The following is a 17,612-nucleotide window of genomic DNA, read 5'->3' as shown; positions in this document are numbered from 1 at the left end:
GGGCTGGATCCTCAGTGACTGGTGTCAGGTCAATGATGCTCAGCCTTGCAGACGCCCCCGTGTCTGTCCTATCCTTTCGGGCCTCCCACCGGCCACATGCCCCTGTGGCAGGGCTGGGCTGGGCAGGGCTGGGCTCAGAGCCCGGGGCTCTGGCCCTCTCCAGACTTGGCTGGGCACAGCGGGGGCACACAGGAGGGGCGCCGGCCTTGTTTCCTGCTGCCGAGAGCTTCATTGCTCTAATGATAATAATAACTGTGGCATTTGTTAAGTGCCAAGCGCTGTTCTAAGCACTGGGGTAGATACAAGGTAATCAAGTTGGACACAGTCCCTATCCCAGGTGGGGCTCACAGTCTTAATCCCCATTTTACAGATGAGGTAACTGAGGCCCAGAGAAGTGAAGTGACTTGCCCGAGGTCACATAGCAGACATGTGGCCGAGTTGGGATTAGAAGCTATATCCTCTTACACCGGTGCTCTTTCCACTAGACCATGCTGCTCCCCTGTCTGTCCAGCACTTTGTGCTGAGTGATGGGCAGGATCCAGGGGGTTAATCAGGCTCAGCGAGGAGGACAGGGTCTCATCCCCCCCATTTATAGAGGAGGAAACTGAGGCCCAGAGCCGGGCTGGCCCCGGGAGGTGGGCCGGGTCTCTTCTGTCTTGGGCCGCTAGGGCCGGTCCTTGGATGTGCTGTGTGACCCCGGGCCTGTCCCCTGCCCCCTCTGGTCCCTGGCTACCGACCTGGCCCCCTGGGGCCCAGAGGAGCCGCGGTGGAGGGTAGGTGAGTGGTGACAGCCCCCTGTGGCACTCCCACCCCACAGTGGCTTGGACTCCTGTATTAGGTGAACGCAGGAGTGCGGGAGTGCACCGTAAGGCACCGCATCATCGCAGCGCCGAGAGCCGGGAGCCGAGGCAGGTGGTGTCAGACTCCTAATTACGATTGTTCCAATTCCGCCTTCCGGGGAGACACGTGCAGTGCGGGTTGGGGGTGGGGGGATCCTCCTCCCCCTTCCCACGCCCAACCTCCACTCTCCTCCCCCATTCCGCTCTTTCCTACTCCTCCTCCCCTCATTCTCTCCGACTCCTGCATTCTCCTCTGATTCCCCCTCCCCTCTCTCCCCCAACGCCTCCCCCCACCACCCGCACACTGCACACTGTTCCCCATCTCCTTCCACTTCGGTTCCCGGACCCTTCCCCCACCAGCCCTGGGCGAGTGACTTGGAACCCGGGTTCGCTAATCCGCTTGAAGAGCCCCGAATTCTCTCTAACCCCTTCCCTCTCCCCCCCACCTCCCCTAACACCCCTCCTCCGACCTCCCCCCCTCACACATATACACACACATCTGCCCCTTCCCTTCCAGATACCCTCTCAGCCCAGGCCCCGGAGCACACCCTCCACCCACCCATCCCACAGCCAGCCTGATAGATCCCCTCCTCCCACCTACACACCACACAGCCTACACACACTGCACCCTACCTACACACACTCACGTACTCACGCACTATATATACTGCAGATTGAGAAGCAGCGTTGCCTGGTAGCTATAGCACAGGCATGGGAGTCAGAAGGACCTGGGTTCTAATCCCAGCTCTGCCACTTGCCTGCCGTGTGACCTTGGGCAAGTCACTTAATTACTCTGTGCCTCAGTTACCTATAAAATTGGGGATTAAGATTGTCCTACTTGATTAGTTTGTCTATACCCCAGTGTCTGGCACATAGTAAGCACTTACCTACCATAAAAAAATCACCAACTCTGCCCACTGCCTATACACAGAGCACACATACACTGCACATAGGCATACACACCAAATGCACCCTATGTATTCATTCATAATTATTGAGTGCTAATGGTGTACAGAGCACTGTACTAATCACTTGGGAGAATACAGTACAGAAAAAGACACATTCCCTGCCCACGATGAACTTACAGCCTAGAAGTTGCGGGGAGACAGACATCAATATAAATAAATAAATGACAGGTACGTACATAAATGTTGTGGGACTGGGAAAGGGGATGAACAATGAAGCAAGTCAGGGAGCGGCAGAAGAGGAAAGGGAGATTTAGGGAAGGCCTCTCGAAGGAGATGCTCCTTCAATAAGGCTTTGAAGGAGGGGAGAGTAAAATTGTATGCAGGATTTGAGGAGGGAGGGCATTCCAGGCCAGAGGCCAGATGTGGGCGAAGGGTTGACGGCGAGATAGAGGAGATCGAGGCACAGTGAGAAGATTAGCGTTAGAGGAGCAAAGTGTGCATGCTGGGTTGTAGTAGAAGAGTAACACACTGCACATACACACTGCTCACTACCTACATACAGCACAGTCACGCATTGCACATTCACACCCTACGTACATGACAATTTCGGCAAATACACACACTACTCACAGCCTACACGCAGCTCACAGCGCACATACATACACACCGCACCACACACAGACACAGCACATGCATTCCCATACCCTCTCGCAGACCCCGCAGATCCCGGAGGGTGCAGGGGGCAGTTTAGGCACCAGCTGGCCAGGAGGCAGAGGGATGGACACGATGACCTCCGAAAGCCTCGGAAGATTTTGCAGCCGGGTCGGCGACGGGAGGTGAGTGAGCGGCCTCATGGGCTGCTGTCACTCCGAATCAGTAGCCGCTTGGTCACCCCGGAGCCTCTGCCCTGGGTGGCGGCTGTGCCCGCTGCTCGACAGAAGGCAGCCCTGTGGGCCGCCCCTTCCCCCTTCCTTCTCCCTCCCCCTCCCTCTCTCCCCTCCAGCCTCCTCCTTCCTCTCTCCCCTCCCCCTCCCCCCCCAAGAGAAGCAGCATGGCCTAGTGAAAAGAGCATGGGCCTGGTCCAGTTCCCACTTTACCTTTTGTCTGCTGTGGGACCTTGGGCAAGTCACGTCACTTCTCTGTGCCTCAGTTTCCTCATCTATAAAATGAAGATTTAGACTGTGAGCCCCTCGTGGGACAGGGAGTGTGTCCAGTCAGATTAGCTTGCATCTACCCCAAAGATTAGTACAGTGCCTGGCATATAGTAAATGCTTATTAATACCACAGTTATTATTATTATTTTATGTGGCTGATGGGGGGGGAGTCGGAACGCCCTCTGGTGGCCAAACCCACCACTCTCCGATAATAATAATAATAATGGTATTTGTTAAGCGCTTACTATGTGCAGAGCACTGTTCTAAGCGCTGGGGTAGATACAGGGTAATCAGGTGGTCCCACGTGAGGCTCACAGTTAATCCCCATTTTACAAGATGAGGTAACTGAGGCACCGAGAAGTGAAGTGACTTGCCCGCAGTCACACAGCTGACGAGTGGCAGAGCCGGGAGTCGAACTCATGACCTCTGACTCCGAAGCCCAGGCTCTTTTCCACTGAGCCACGCTGCTTCCCTACCTGCCTGCTTGCACCTGCGCACATCCAGGATCTTGGGGTTCGGGGGAATGGTGAAGATCAAGAGGGGGTGACCCCCCGCCCATGGGAATGAAGACTGTGAGCCCCACGTGGGACAACCTGATTCCCCTGTGTCCACCCCAGCGCTTAGAACAGTGCTCTGCACATAGTAAGCGCTTATCAAATACCAACATTATTATTATTATTATTATTACCTATTTGAGGCACCTGAAGGGAGCAGAAAGGACAGACGGGAGTTGGTTGAGTTTTAGCAGGGCTTTGAAGTGAGTGGGAAGGGCTGAGCTCTGATGGATCTGGGGGAAAAGGGGAGGAGTTTGAGGTGTGTGAGAGGGGTTTGGTATTGGTTAAGTGCTTAATATGTGCCAAGCGCTGTACTGAGCTCTGGGGTCAGTGCAAGATAATCAGTGTGGACACAGTTCCTTCCCCACACAGGGGCTCACAGTCTAAGAGGGCGGGAGAACAAGTATTGAATCCCACTTTACAAATTATGAAGCTGAGGCCCAGAGAAGTTAAGTGACTTATCCAAGGTCACCCAGCAGATGAGCAGCAGAACAGGGATTAGAACCCAAGACTCCAGATTCTCAGGTCTGGGCTATTTCCACTAAACCATGGTGGTGTGCAACTAGTGAGGCTGGATTAGACTCAAAATTCCTCCCTCTGGACAGTAAGCTTCTTGTGGGCAGGAACACAACTACCAACTGCTATTTTGTACTCTCCCAAGCGCTTAGTACCATGCTCTGCACACAGTAAGTGCTCAAAAACCAGTGATCGATAGATTGATTATAGACATAAAATTAGTGTGTCTTCCTTCCCTCCCTTCCTCCTTCCCTCTTAGGAGTAAGCCACCCCAGCGCTTAGAACACTGCTCGGCACATAGTAAGCGCTTAACAAATGCCAACATTATTAAAGCAGCGTGGAGTGGAGAAGCAGCGTGGCTCAGTGGAAAGAGCACGGGCTTTGGAGTCAGGGCTCATGAGTTCGAATCCCAGCTCTGCCACTTGTCGGCTGTGTGACTGTGGGCAAGTCACTTAACTTCTCTGGGCCTCAGTTCCCTCATCTGTAAAATGGGGATTAAGACTGTGAGCCCCACGTGGGACAACCTGATTCCCCTATGTCTACCCCAGCGCTTAGAACAGTGCTCGGCACATAGTAAGCGCTTAACAAATACCAACATTATTATTATTATTATTATTAAAGGCAGTATTTATTAAAAGGTTACCGTGTGCAGAGCACTGCATTAAGCACTGTGAGAGAACACACAGGTGGGAAATCAATCAGGGGTACTTACTGAGCGCTTACTATGTGCAGAGCACTGTACTAAGCGCTTGGAAGAGTACAGCACGGCAATATAATGGACATGTACCATGCCCAGAACAAGCTTAGAGGACCCGGTCCCCGTCCCCCATGGGGCTCATTATCTAAAAGGCTTCTTTCCTCTGCCTGCGTGATGATTAGAGGGTATTATACCTATGGAACAAGACCGTGAAATGAAGCGATGCCTGCCGACCCTGCTCAGGGCTCCGGGTGTCATTTGGTCTCATTAGCTGAGCGCCCCCACCCCCTTCCCTTCCCGGCCCCGGGGGCGGGGACGCTCAGCTGGCCTGCGGAGCAGATGATGTCCGGCTCGGGCGCCGGTCCGTCCGGGGCCGCGGTGACTCTCAGATGGTCCCCGGCTCGGGTTTCCCGGGGGCCCTGGGCTGGTCGCGCGCCCGGGATTCCTCCGGCCACTGCCGCAGGAGGGTCTTTTGTGGGGAGAGGGAGTGGACAGAGAGGAACCCCACACCCCCGCTGGAGGCCGGAGACCACCTTTCTTCCCTGCCCCTTCCCCGCCTCTCTCTCCTGCCCTGCTCTCAGCCTGGCGGCTCGGGTTCCCCTGCCATTCTCCCCCTCCCCCATCGTGCCATTCCTCCCCTTCCCCCGCCGCTCCCTCCCTCCTCACCCAACACCCCTTTGCATCCCTAGGCTCTCATCGCTTTGTTGGATGACTGGCCTCGGTCAACTTGGGCTGCCTTTGAGGAGAGGCAGGTCGGGGAGTGGAAGAGGTTCTTTTCTCATTCCACAGGCAGGGAACATGAGGCTCCGAGAAGGTCGGAGTGGGGGTGGAGGTTGAGTACCCAAGTGCTTAGGGGATACAGACCCAAGTGTATAGGTGATGCAGGAGAGAGAATGGAGGGGAGAGATGAGAGGTTTGTCAGGGAAGGCTTCCTGGAGATGAGTTTTTAGTAGGAATTTGAAGGAGGGAGGAGTGGTGGCTTGTAGAATAGGAAGGGAGAGGTAGGGCGTGAGCAGGGGTCGATGGCCAGAGACAAGAGCCAGGCACAGTGAGTAGATTGGTGTTAGAGGAGCAACGTATGTGGGCTGAGTTGTAGTGGGAGCAAAGCGAGAATAGGTAGGAACGGGGGAGTTGCTTGAGCACCTTAATGCCGAAGAATCACCATCGCTTGTGCTCCGACGTGGGTGGCTTTGGTGAACCTAATGCTCAGTCCAGTGGTCTGATAGAGAGGATGAATTACCATCGTTTATTTCACACCTGTGGGCAGAGCCCTGGGCTGGATGCCCGCCGCGGACAAAGCTCTGGGCTGGACCCCTAGGAAGAATGCAAGCAACCATCCTGTAGTTCCTGCCTCCTGGACATTTGATCCTTTCCGGTCCCGCTCTGACTTCCCCCTGCCGGCCCCACCCCTTCATATGGTCCCACCCTCACATAGCCCCACCCCTCCCCAACAATGCACCCCCCCCCAAAGTTCCCCTCAGGCCCCTAAGAGCCGGATCTAGCCTCCTGAGCGGCTTATGGCGGGAGCTGATCCTCAGTAGACTGGAATCCATGTTAGTGAGGATGGGCATGTCCGGAAATAGCCCCCCGGGCCTCCGAACGCCCCCCCCCACCTCCCAGGACCCTCGGCTGGCCCCCTGCCCATTCCCCAGCCAGGCCAGGCCAGTCTGGCTTTTGGCTGCTGCTGAAGGGTGGCCAGCCAGGCGCTGTCCCAGGAGGTAAGTGGGAACTCCAGGAGTGTTCGCTGTCCTCAGTCTCCCCATCTGAAGAATGAGGATGTGGGCGCACTCAGTTGGGAAGAGTGCTTTGTGGAAGTCCGTGTGCGTGTTGTGTGTGTGCACACATTCACTGGTAGGGGTGGTGGTGTCCAGAACCAGACTGGGGAGATGGGAGTGCAGTGGGGAGGGCTCAAGGGACAGAGGAGGTCGGGGGCGGGAGGTGCTAGGTGGATCATTCCAGGCCCAGCTCCTTCCCCCCACAAAAGCAAGGGGAAGAGTGTTCTGGTGCAACTCTGTGGGGTTGGCGAATGCCTGCTGGGGTATCGGGGAATGTCCACTAGGGGCAGGGACCCTGCTGGGGGGTGGTAGGGGGCAGGGCTGGGCACAAGCCCTTTGGGCAGGGACACCTAGAAAATCCTCGAGCTCAGGGTCTGTGCCAGCTGGAGTCAGTGCCAGCGTGAGTCTGCGTCTCCGTGCCAATGTGAGCCCATGGACTTGAGCCAGTGTGAGCCTGTGCCCCCATGCCAGTGTGAGCCCATTAATCTGTGCCAGCATGACTCTGTGCCCCATGCCAGAATGACTCTGCCCCATTCCAGGGGCAGCGCTCTGGGGTTTTCCTGACCCTTTGTTGGCACACTGGAGGGGCAAGGCTGTCTCCGGCATTTCCAGGAGCTGGGGTTTGGGCTCCCGAGATTGGAGACCAGAAGGCAGGAGGGAGTGGTGGTGGTAAGAGCACCGGACCGGCACCGATCTGCAAACCTATACGGCGAGCAGCTGCGGCCGGTGCCCTTCGTGGTCGGGATGAGGTGGGAGGACTGGACTGAGGTTAGACCTTGGAAAGAACTTCCTGATTTCTGGGTTACAGGTCCCCTCCAGACATGTCCCCTATGGAGGGAGTCAGTGAGCCGCCAAAGAGGCCGACCCGTAGTTAAAGGCTCCATTGTCCTGAGGAGAGGCAAGGGGTATGAGCAAAGAGCCCAGCCCGGATCAGGCCCCTCCGTCTCCCCGTCCTTCTGTGACCTCACTCCCTCCGGTCAGCTGTTCGGAGACACGAATATCAGCTGGGTCCGGCCGGTCTCGGAGCTGGCTCAGTCATCACAGGCCCTGTGACCGACCCTGGGGCTCCGAGGCCTCCAGGCTCCATTGTCCCTCTGCTCTGTGGTCCTTGTGCTCCGAGGCCCCCGGGCTCCAAGCCCCTCCCAGTTCCGAGGTCCCCCATGCTCTGAGGCCTTCTGCACTGGGAGGCCCGCTCTGCTCCAAGGCTCCCCATGCTCCACGGCCCTCTGTGGTCCTTGGGTCCCTTTCCTGGCTGGTGAGCCAAGGCGAACGGCCTGTGAGGATTGTGGCCCATTGCCACGCTCTGCAGCTGACTCACCCTTTGCCTGCCAGCCACCAGGAAAGCTGCCAAGGGGCCCCGTGGCTCTGTGCCTGATGGCAGCCCACCCTCCTAGGCCTTGGGTCATAGGCAGTGGGGGACGCTTCTCAGTGGACCGGGCTGGGAGGCAGGGAGCCCATCGGTGGGGCTTGGGCCGGGGGGCGTTGAAGTGAGGGCAGAGTGCTGCCCTGGGGGGCGCTCAGAGCCCCATGGTCCCGGGTAGAGGGTGACTCCGGCTCCCTAGTCAGCGCCAGCGCTCTTTCCTGGGCTTGGGTCCAGAGAAGCCTGGGAATGTGACTGCCCAACTGCCAAAGCCGCCGCCTTTGGAGGGGGGTGGGTGTAGGGGGAGGTCAGCTCAAGAGGGGTATGTGTGGGTGTATATGTGTGTGTGCATGTGTACAGAATTGCGAGATGTACGTGTAAGTATGTATGTCCAGGGTGCCCGGTGCCCCAGGGTGTGAGTGTTTCGGGGTCTGGAGTGTGTCTATGGGAACTGCGGAGCAGAACTGAGCAGGTCCTGGAGCTGCCGGGTACCAGGGATGGGGACAGTGCCAAGTAGGGGTTGGGTAGCGGTAGTGAGCGGAGCATTGACCGATGCAGAGGAGAGTCAACCTCTGCCCCCCCAGCCCTCCCCACCCCCCCGAGGCGTCAGTCCCCCTTCTTGCCCCCACAAAACACCCAATTTTCAGTCTCTCCCCACTTCCTCCCTCCCACTGGCTGCTGCCCGGGATGTTCAGTGGTTGGCACCTTGCTTTCGGTAAGGGTCTCAAGAGGAAAAAGTTGGGAAGAGGAGAGGGAGGGGGAGAGAGAGAGAGAACTCCCTCACTAGCCTTCATGGGGGTGCTGTGCCCCCCTGTGTTCCCTGACCCCCTCCCCCAGGCAGTGTTCCCCTCTGTTCTTTGACACCCCTCCACCCGAAAGGAGCTGCCCCACTCTGGTCCAGACTGGCTCAGGGCCACCCAGAACGAGCCCCGGGGTCCATCCTGTAACAGGAGGCTCTGGGCGGGACTGGTCGGGGGGCCCTTTTTGCCCGGCTGCCAACCCCGGGAGACTGTGACGTCACCCTGAGGCAGGGCATGCAGCCCGTGGGACCCTTGGGCCAGCTGGTGGGTGACGTCACGCTCCCCCACTCCCCACCCCCCTGCCCCGGAATCTCCCTGCCCGGGCTCCGGTCCCAGGCTGCCGTGCATGGCCTCGGCCCCCAGCCAGCCCCCTTGGCCCTTATATAGCCGCCCCTGCTGGGCTCCCGCCCCTGCTGCGGACCTCCAGGAAAGGAGCTGCGAAGGGCAGGGGCCTGGGAGGGGGGACGGGGCCAGGCCGGCCTGGCAGGCCCTGGAAGGTGGGAAGGGGTTCCTGATGTTGGAGTCAGCTGGTGGTCGGCCGGTGGCCCCCGGCCACAGTCCCAGGGCTGGAAATAAAACCTTCCATCGGCGGGTAGAGGCGGCGGCCTGAGCAGGGCTCCGGCCAGGTTCCGCTGCCTGGCTATTTTAAACCGAGGGGGCGGGGTGAGAGAAGGGCCGGGTCCCGGAGTGAGGGGCCCTGGGGAGGATGCGGGATTTGGGGGACGATACTGGGCCCCGTGGCCTGATCTACCCTTCCACACTGCAGCTTGGGGCTGCAGGGTGCCACCATGGCTTTCTCTACCCCAGTCCGGTGCTCTGCATGCAGTCAGTACCCAGCACAGTAGGCACCCAGAACAGTGCCCTGCACTCAGCATTTGCCCAACCCAGCACCCTGCACCCAACGGGCACCCACTCAGGCACTCTGCTCACGGATTTTGCTGTCAAATTCTGCAGTTTAAGGGAAACTGCAGGGAGGAAAGAACGTGAAGAGCTGTGACCCCAACGGACAAGTCGCGCTCTTGTGTGGATCGGGAGGCTTGGTGGGAGGGGCCAAAGGTGCTAAGTGCCACTGGAGCCAAGGGGTACACACAGTGGAGGACCTGGAGGAACCTCACAACCTTCAGAGACTCAGTGCCCACAAGCGAGGGCCGAGCTGATACACCTGGGCCCGGTTGGCCCCTGAGCAAGGCTCTTGTGACCCCTTGGGTCTGGTCTCCGGGCGACCGGAGGTGCATGCGGGCGTGTGTGACTGTATGTATGTGTGCGCGCACGCGCTTGTGCATGCGCTATGAATAGATGATGACCCCTGTTCTGCCCATCCTCCCCCTGCCCTGCCCGTCCTCCCTTTGCCCTGCCAGTCTTCTCCCTGCCCAGCCCGGCACTCTGGCCCTAGCAAGCCTTTTTTAGATGAGTACTGATCTCCTCAGCCTGGTTTCTCTAAGCCTGGGTCGGGTGGCGGGGGAAGGCCCTCAGATCTTTGGGCTGAGACTGGGTGCCCTTCCGACCCACCTTGCGATGACCTCCCCCACCTCCTCCTTTGGGGGCAAGGGTGTGGCAGCCCAGAATCTGAGTGTAGATGCTTGTGTTCTGCTGGGCCTCCCTCCCTCCCTGCTTCATCGCTCTCTCCCTCCCCCTTTCTTTGCTCATTCCCTCCCTTCCCCCTTCCTCGGTAGCTCCCTCTCTCCCTTGCTCGCTCCCTCTTCCCCCCCTCTTTTTTTTTTTTGTCGAACAAGCAAAAGTGGGAGCAGATTAATTCTCCGGGTCTCCTATGAAAATGCCGGGATCGTTTCTCCGCTCTCATCGGTGTGTTTCTTTTCCCTCCCCAAGCACTGCTCGTGCAACCCCCCGCATCTGTCTGCACTTGAAGCCTCGAGGGTTCAGCCGGTTTCCGTTCCTGGGAGTCAGAAGGGGGCGGCTGGAGAGGCCGGGAGGACTGAGTGGTGGAGGAGGCTTTCTTGCGGCTTGCAGACGTCAGGCCTGGCACCTGTGGGCACGGGGTTAGAGGGCGGTCCAGTCTTCTGATGAGGCAACTGGGGTCCCTACAGGGTCCTGCTCCGTAGACAGTCATAATTCCACAAGGTTGTAGCATGATGCCTTCTGCACCTAACGACCGAACTCCAGTGCTCTGCTCGCTGCCGGCGCCCGGCCTTCTGCACTGCACACAGCCGACACCCAGCACCACGCAGTGCATGGGATGCTCAGCACGGCGCGCTACCCACAGCGGGCACCCAGCTTAGTACTCTGCATACAGTGTAGTGCAGTGGATAGTGCAACTCTGTGACTGACCCTCGGCCTTCCCTGCCTGCCTGCAGGGCCGGCTTCAGCCCGGACAGACCCCGTACCCATTGGGTTGGGAGGGGGACGCCCGGTCGAGCTTGCTCTACCCCCTCCCTAGGACGTGGCACGCCGCCCAGCCCCGCACGGGTCCAGGGAAGCGATTGGGCCTCCCGCCAGCCCCATCTCTGCTGTCTCAGCTCTCCCTCTCGCCGCCTGCCCCATGCCCACCCACTGGGCCCTCTGCTTCCCCAACCTGCCACTCCTCCTCCTGCTCTCTTCAGAGTAGGCCATGGCCAGGCGGCCGAGGGGCCGGGGTGGGGCTGGCTGTGACTTGGCACTCTTGCACCCCGCTGGTTAACCTTGCGTAGAACCCTCCCCCTCTCTCCGGCCCGTGGAATGGGCCAGACCCCAAGGGGGCAGGGCTGGGGCTGGAGGAGGGGCCGGCAGTGCAGAGACCTAGGGGAGCCTGGCCCGCTCTTTCTCCTCTTTTTCCTCCTCCTCCGCCCCTCCCTGGGTTTGTGTGTCCGGCTGGGGTGGGGAGGGAAGCCGTTCCGAAGCAATGGGGCCCTCGCGCCGTTAGCTCGTTGCAGCGTCTGGTCTGTGGCCCATCCATCTTCCACCCAGGGGACGGGGACTTGGCACTGTGTGATTGATTAATAGAGAAAAACTGGGGTGGTGGTGCAGGGCGGGCCAGGCTGAGGGAGGGAGGGAGGCAGTGGGACACTGGTGCGGGGAACCAAGGTGGCCCCCTGGGGCTGGGTGGGGGGGTTATCATCTGCTGCACTTCCTGGTGGCGGCCTCCCGGCAGCGGTCACGACTTCACCTCCTTGGTCTGCGGGTGCTGCAGGTTTGGGGGAGTCCTCCCAGGGGAGGGAATGGGGTGGGAATCGGCAAGCCACCCGTGCCCACCCCCCCCCGCCCACCCCCTCTCCCTATCCACCCCTGCTCCACATCCAGACCCCGTGCCCACCCGGACTCCACATCCATCCCCGCCCCTTGCCTACTTCTGTCCACCCCTCCACTACCTCCCGCACCGACTTCTGCCCGCGCCGCCCTCTCTGTTTCAGTTGTGTGGCTGTGGGTTACTCGGCGTTGGCATCTGGCTGTCGGTGTCCCAAGGCAACTTCGCCACCTTTTCGCCCAGCTTCCCCTCGCTGTCGGCCGCCAACCTGGTCATCGCCCTTGGCACTGTCGTCATGGTGACCGGCTTCCTGGGCTGCCTGGGGGCCATCAAGGAAAACAAATGCCTGCTGCTTAGTGTGAGTGGGGGAGTGGGCAATCACCCTGCCACCCTCCCCGTGCCCTTCCTTCCACTCACATCCTCCCAACACCCTCCCCGTATCTGTCATACCATCCCTGTGCCCCTTTGTGCCCCCATGCCTCTTATTCCCCTCAGATCCTCCCCCCACCCCAGCTCCCTCCCCTCCATCCTTGCTGCCCTCCTCGCTCCCCTCATATTCTCCCTGCACCTCTAATTCCTTCCCCTCCATTCTCCCCATGTCTTTCTCTCCCCTCCCATACTCCCTTCTCCTTTCCACCTTCCCTGTATCTCTCTCACCTCACATCCTCCCGTTCATGGCCTCTCCTCTGTCCACACCTTCCCTCCCCATCCCCACTGCCTCCCACGCCTGCCCTGTCTTTAATAATTGACCATCCCTCTGCCTCCTACCCAACTGCCCCCATCATGCCGGCTGGTCCCGCCCCCCAGCCCCAGGATTCAGAGACCCCGGCGGGGCAGCCCCCTCTCTGGGCGCAGAGGCCCCTGGTCACCTCGCTCCCCTCCTCCGTTGCAGTTTTTCATTGTCCTGCTGGTCGTCCTCCTGGCTGAGCTGATTCTCCTCACCCTGTTCTTCGTCTACATGGACACGGTGAGGCGTGGTATGCAGTCGGTGGTCGGGGTTAGGGGTTGGAACCGGGTCAGGGGTCTGGGACTGGAGCTACCACATGGAGGCAGGGCAGGATCTATTTCCTCCTGGAACTGGCAGACCCTGTGGGGCCTGAGCCTTGGGGTCTCCACCTTCCTGACTTTCTGGAAGCTGTAGCTGGATGGGGCAGTGGATAAGATGGCCCATCCTTTGAGGGCAGGACAAATGAGCCTGCACTCCGATAGCAGCAAGAGGGATCTAAGTGAGATCCAGCCAAGGCAGAACTTCCCAACCAGTAGGTTGGGGTCAGCACAGAGAAGGCCGAGGAATCTGTTTCCCCCGGGGTTCTGACCCTTCCCCCACAGCACCCGGCCATGTCTGACCATTGTCCTCCCGCCCCGGACAGGTGAATGACAATGCGAAGCGGGACCTGAAGGAGGGGCTGCAGCTGTACAACACGGAAAACAACGTGGGCCTGAAGAATGCCTGGAACATCATCCAGGCAGAGGTGGGTGCGGGCTTGGGACTGGGGCCCTGGGTGGGGCTGGGGGAGAAATGGGGTGGGATGGTGGAAGGAGGGGGCATGACCAGGGGAGTGCACTTGGCACCTTACCTCACCTCCCACCCCTCACCCCCAAAAGATGCGGTGCTGTGGCGTCACAGACTTCACGGACTGGTTTCCGGTGCTGGGGGAAAACACAGTCCCCGACCGCTGCTGCATGGAGAACTCACAGGATTGTGGGCGCAATTCCACCACGCTAGTGTGGAAAACAGTAAGGCGGGGGCGGGGCCGAAGCCCTGGGGCAGGGACGGTGTGTGGGGGTCATCACAGGGAGGAGGGTGAAGAAGGCCATGGGCTGGGAGGGCAGGGACTAGGGCAAAGGAGCAAGTGGCAGGGACTCGGCAGGCAGCAGAGGGCAGGGTGCCAGGGACTCTCGCTCTCCTGCCAGGGCTGCTATGAGAAAGTGAAGATGTGGTTTGAAGACAACAGGCACGTGCTGGGGACAGTCGGGATGTGCATCCTTATCACACAGGTATGAGCCCCCGGAGGGGTGGGGATCCCACCTTCCTCACCCCCCACCACTCCCCGCGCTCTGCTTCCCTCCCTGTCCCCCACTGAAGGATTGGCAGAAAATGCCCAGGGTTGGTGGCAAATGCCTAGGCTGGGGATCAGAAGTCACGGGTTTGAGTTGCAGTTCTGCCCCCAGCCTGCTCTGTGACCTCGGTCAAGTCACCCCTACCCTTTCTGGGCCTCAGTCTCCTCCTCTGCCCCACCTGCCCCACCCACCTCCCAGGGGCAAGGGGAGATCAGACGAGGTGGCCGGTGGGATGCCAGGCTGCATGTGACCAGTTTAGGGAGGATCATGGAGCAGGTTCAATTGGTCCAGGCTGGACAGTGCGGTTGGGGAGTGGGTCGTGCATGGGGCCACCTAACTTAAGCGGGAGGCTTAACGGAGAGCTGTTAAACAATCTCTACTATTTATATAAATCCCAATCAGACCTCTGACATCCCCCACAGGAGCGAGTAAAGACACCAGCAACACTGATTAGGCAATGGAAACTTCATCTCACAATCCTGGTTCAACCCCCAACCAACCCTAGAATGGTCCTGCTTCCTAATTTTACCTCTGAAATCATTTTCTCTTTTCTCTTCAGGGAAAGGTTTTCTGACTCCCTGCCCCCATTCCAACACCCATTCCCAGCTACGACCCCATCTAGAATTAGCAGCAGACAAAGAGCGAGAATCTTACCCTCTACCACCCCTCTCCCTCGTTATCGAGCCCTTCCTCCCGATCTCCTGTAGTTTGTCCCCGGCCTCCCTCGTGTCCCCTGGCCTCCCCTACCATGGCTAAGGTCTGGCTGCTGTCACTCGGGCAGCCGCCCCAATTCAGAGTAGAAGAGTCGCCCCGGGGGAGCCAAGGATCCTTGCTGGGAGTTGCAGTGTGTTCAAGGCCGTGGTGGCCCGAGTTGTCCCAGCTGTCCCGGTCCCTCTCCCGAGTTCTGAGGGAACCCGAAGCTCCACACTGCATGCATGTGCATGTGCGCTCGCTCTCTCTCTCTCTCTCTCTCTCTCTCACTCACACGCACACACACACACACACACACACACACAAACACAGACCCATTGGCTCGCCAGGGCTGAGCAGTGTGGCTCCAGCTGTCCCTTCTCCCCGGCAGGTCCTGGGCATGGCCTTCTCCATGACGCTCTTCCAGCAGATCCATCGCACCGGGAAAAAATACGACGCCTGAGAGTCCGCCCAGAACCACCCGTGCCAGGAGAGGATCTGAGCTCGGGCGCCTTCCCCACCCTCCCTCCCTGCCCGCTCTGGACCGCTGGCCCGCTCCCCTCCCTAGCCGGCCAGCATCCCCCCTGCCTCCCACCCCAGCTGGCCGGGACCCGCCCCGCCCTCGGACTCCTCCCTGGGTTGGGCTGGGAGCAGGGCAGGGGCCTGTGGGCCGCTGACCTCTCTCACCATTCATTTGCCAAAGAAGAGTCGGGGGCCGGAAGGACCTGGACCCCGTCTCCCCCGCCACGCACAGAACACCTAGAGACAGAGGTCTCTAGCCCGGTCCCCCTTCTCGGAACACTCGTGCCCCGGCTCCTCCTTTGTTCCCGCCTGGAGGACTTGGGAAGAGGAGGAACCCCCTTTCCCTACGAGCCCCCAAAGGCTGGGGCTGGGACCCCCATTAACTCCCTAGCTTCACGTTTTTTAAGATTTTATTCTGATGGCAATTATTCAGGGGGTCTTCCGGTCCTCGAGCTACGTTTAGGGTTAGCTTTGTGACTTACAACTTTATATGTCTTGATTTCTCTGATTTCTCTGGTCAGTGGCTGGGGTGGGACACCTGTCTGGACCCAACGAGCACCTGTCACCCCCTCTTGCATGAAGAAAGGGGGATGCCAGGGGAGGGAGAGGGTCTGGAGGGCGGGTGGCCAGTGAGGGGCTGGACAGTGAGTCAGCCATTCAGCTCTGGTCAGGAGGAAAGGAAGGTGACCAGGTGCACTGCTAGGCCCACTCTATCCCCCCGTGGTGGGGAATGGGGAGATCAGGACCTTCTGTCTTCCTTCTATGCCGCCTCCTCTCCCTCCTTCTGTGTTTCCAGGAGTTTGCTCTCTCCCCTGGCTATTTCTGCTGGGACACTCTGACCTCTCCACTCTGCTGCTCCCCAGGACTCTCCTTCCCCCACCTTCACCTTCACCCACCCTCACTGTTGGGGGAGGGAAGAGGGCTTTTCTTTGCTTTCCAAAGGAATGGTCAAGTGTGGGGGGCTGCCCTGTCACCTCTGGAGCCCCTTGCCCCTTGTTCCCACCTGTGACCCCTGAATGGGGGTTTGGGCTCAAGAACTACATTACTGAGGGTATTGGGAGCAGTGGGGCTTGGGGGGACAGAGCGAGTTGTTGGGGGGGCAAGGTGCAGGAGGCCTAGGGAGATGGGGGGCAGTTGAGAAGCCCCTACCTCCCACCCCATCCCCCCTGTTCTTGGGGTGCTGGGTGACCCCCTCGTGCACCCTCCTGATGATCACCTGTCTCCAGGGTTCAGGCACCTTTCTGGATTAATGGTTTCAGGGGAGGGACCTGCACCCTCTGGGGCAGGGTTGTTTCTAGCAACCCAGCTCTCTACGGGGGCTCCCCAGACCTCTGCCTTCCACCCCCTACTCCTCAACTCCTTTCTGTCTGACCACACAACCCTTTAATGTTGGATTCCCTTCCCCCATCGGCAAACTAGAGTCTGAGGTGGGAGGGGGCTGGGGGTTACGGTCCCAGAGGGAGGAAGCAGCCAGATTTTGGTGGAGTAGGGGCACTGTTTCACTGGGGACACAGTGCCCTGGGAACCCTGCCTGGGGTGGTGAGTTCAAATTCTGCCTTTCCCCTTTAATATTCCCATTTTCTTGTATCTGAGTCCCCAAGATGTCCCCCTATCCCTCAATACTTGCCTTTTCTGCCCTTTCCCAGTTACGGGAGCCCCTGGTGAGAGGCTGGGGTTGGTTTGGGGAGGAGGGGTGATGTGATGGGGGCCTGAGCAGACAGGCTAGCTAGAGAGACTGTGGTAAGGTGATTTTATGGCATGGGGCTGGTTCTAGCTCAAATTGCAGGGAGAGGTTTGGAGGGGTGCGGGGGTTATGCCTATCAATGCAATTTTTATTTCTATTAAATCCAGCAGCAAAAAGCCTTGCACAACAGAGGTGTCTGGCCTCCTCTTAAAACCTATTTTTGTAGAGAGTCTCTGACCCCTGGACTCTCCTGATCCCCAGCCTCACTCCCTATCACCCTCACATGCTTTGATCTCCTCGGTCCACTGACCCTTTCAGCCAGGGATCCCTGGAATGCCCCACTTCCCACAACCTGAATCACGTTCTGCAATCTAGTGGCTAGGTCTGTGTGGCAGGGAAATCCGGTCTGCACCCACGCAAGCGAGTTGGAACCAAGTCGGCCTCCACGGCACATACGGAAGGGTATTGCTGCAGCACCAGGAGGGCTCGGGTTATGTCTGCCTGGTTCCAGGAGTGCCCCGAGTGGCCTGAGTCCATGGAGTTAGGGTCCACCTGGACTGAGGCCCAGATTGGGGGAGTTCTGTGTGGTGTTTCTCTCGGGTGTAGACGGTCAGAGGGAGGGCTAACGGACCTTGCCTGGTGGAGCGAAAAGGTGCAGCCTCTGCCATGGGTTCCCCAGTCTCGGAGCACACCAAGGTGCTGGGGATCTCAAACCCACTATTGCCCTCTCCTTGTCTGCCTATTCCGTTCAGCCCCTGAGGGGGATTTAATGCCCTGAACATGGATGGCAGGGGGTAAGAACTCTGGGCCGCTGATCCTGCCTGGTCTGGGCTCTGCCCAGCCTCGGCCCAGAGCTACCAGTGAAGACTGGGGA

At 59.2% G+C, this 17,612-nt stretch overlaps 1 protein-coding gene across 1 annotated transcript in view; it reads left to right on the top strand.

Moving 5' to 3' along the window:
• TSPAN9 (tetraspanin 9) overlaps positions 1-16,927 on the top strand; it is a 47,331-nt gene extending 30,404 nt beyond the window's left edge. Inside the window, exons 4-9 of the mRNA XM_029054468.1 lie at positions 11,948-12,139; positions 12,674-12,748; positions 13,152-13,253; positions 13,387-13,518; positions 13,696-13,779; positions 14,924-16,927. Coding sequence (XP_028910301.1) covers positions 11,948-12,139; positions 12,674-12,748; positions 13,152-13,253; positions 13,387-13,518; positions 13,696-13,779; positions 14,924-14,995 — 657 coding nt within the window. The 3' untranslated portion in view covers positions 14,996-16,927. The remainder of the gene's footprint in view (positions 1-11,947; positions 12,140-12,673; positions 12,749-13,151; positions 13,254-13,386; positions 13,519-13,695; positions 13,780-14,923) is intronic.
• The last annotated feature ends 685 nt before the right edge of the window (positions 16,928-17,612 follow it).

This window comes from Ornithorhynchus anatinus, chromosome X4 (assembly GCF_004115215.2).
Source record: "Ornithorhynchus anatinus isolate Pmale09 chromosome X4, mOrnAna1.pri.v4, whole genome shotgun sequence".
Classification (NCBI taxonomy): Eukaryota; Metazoa; Chordata; class Mammalia; order Monotremata; family Ornithorhynchidae; genus Ornithorhynchus; species Ornithorhynchus anatinus.
This window is presented reverse-complemented; position numbering and strand designations above follow the sequence as displayed.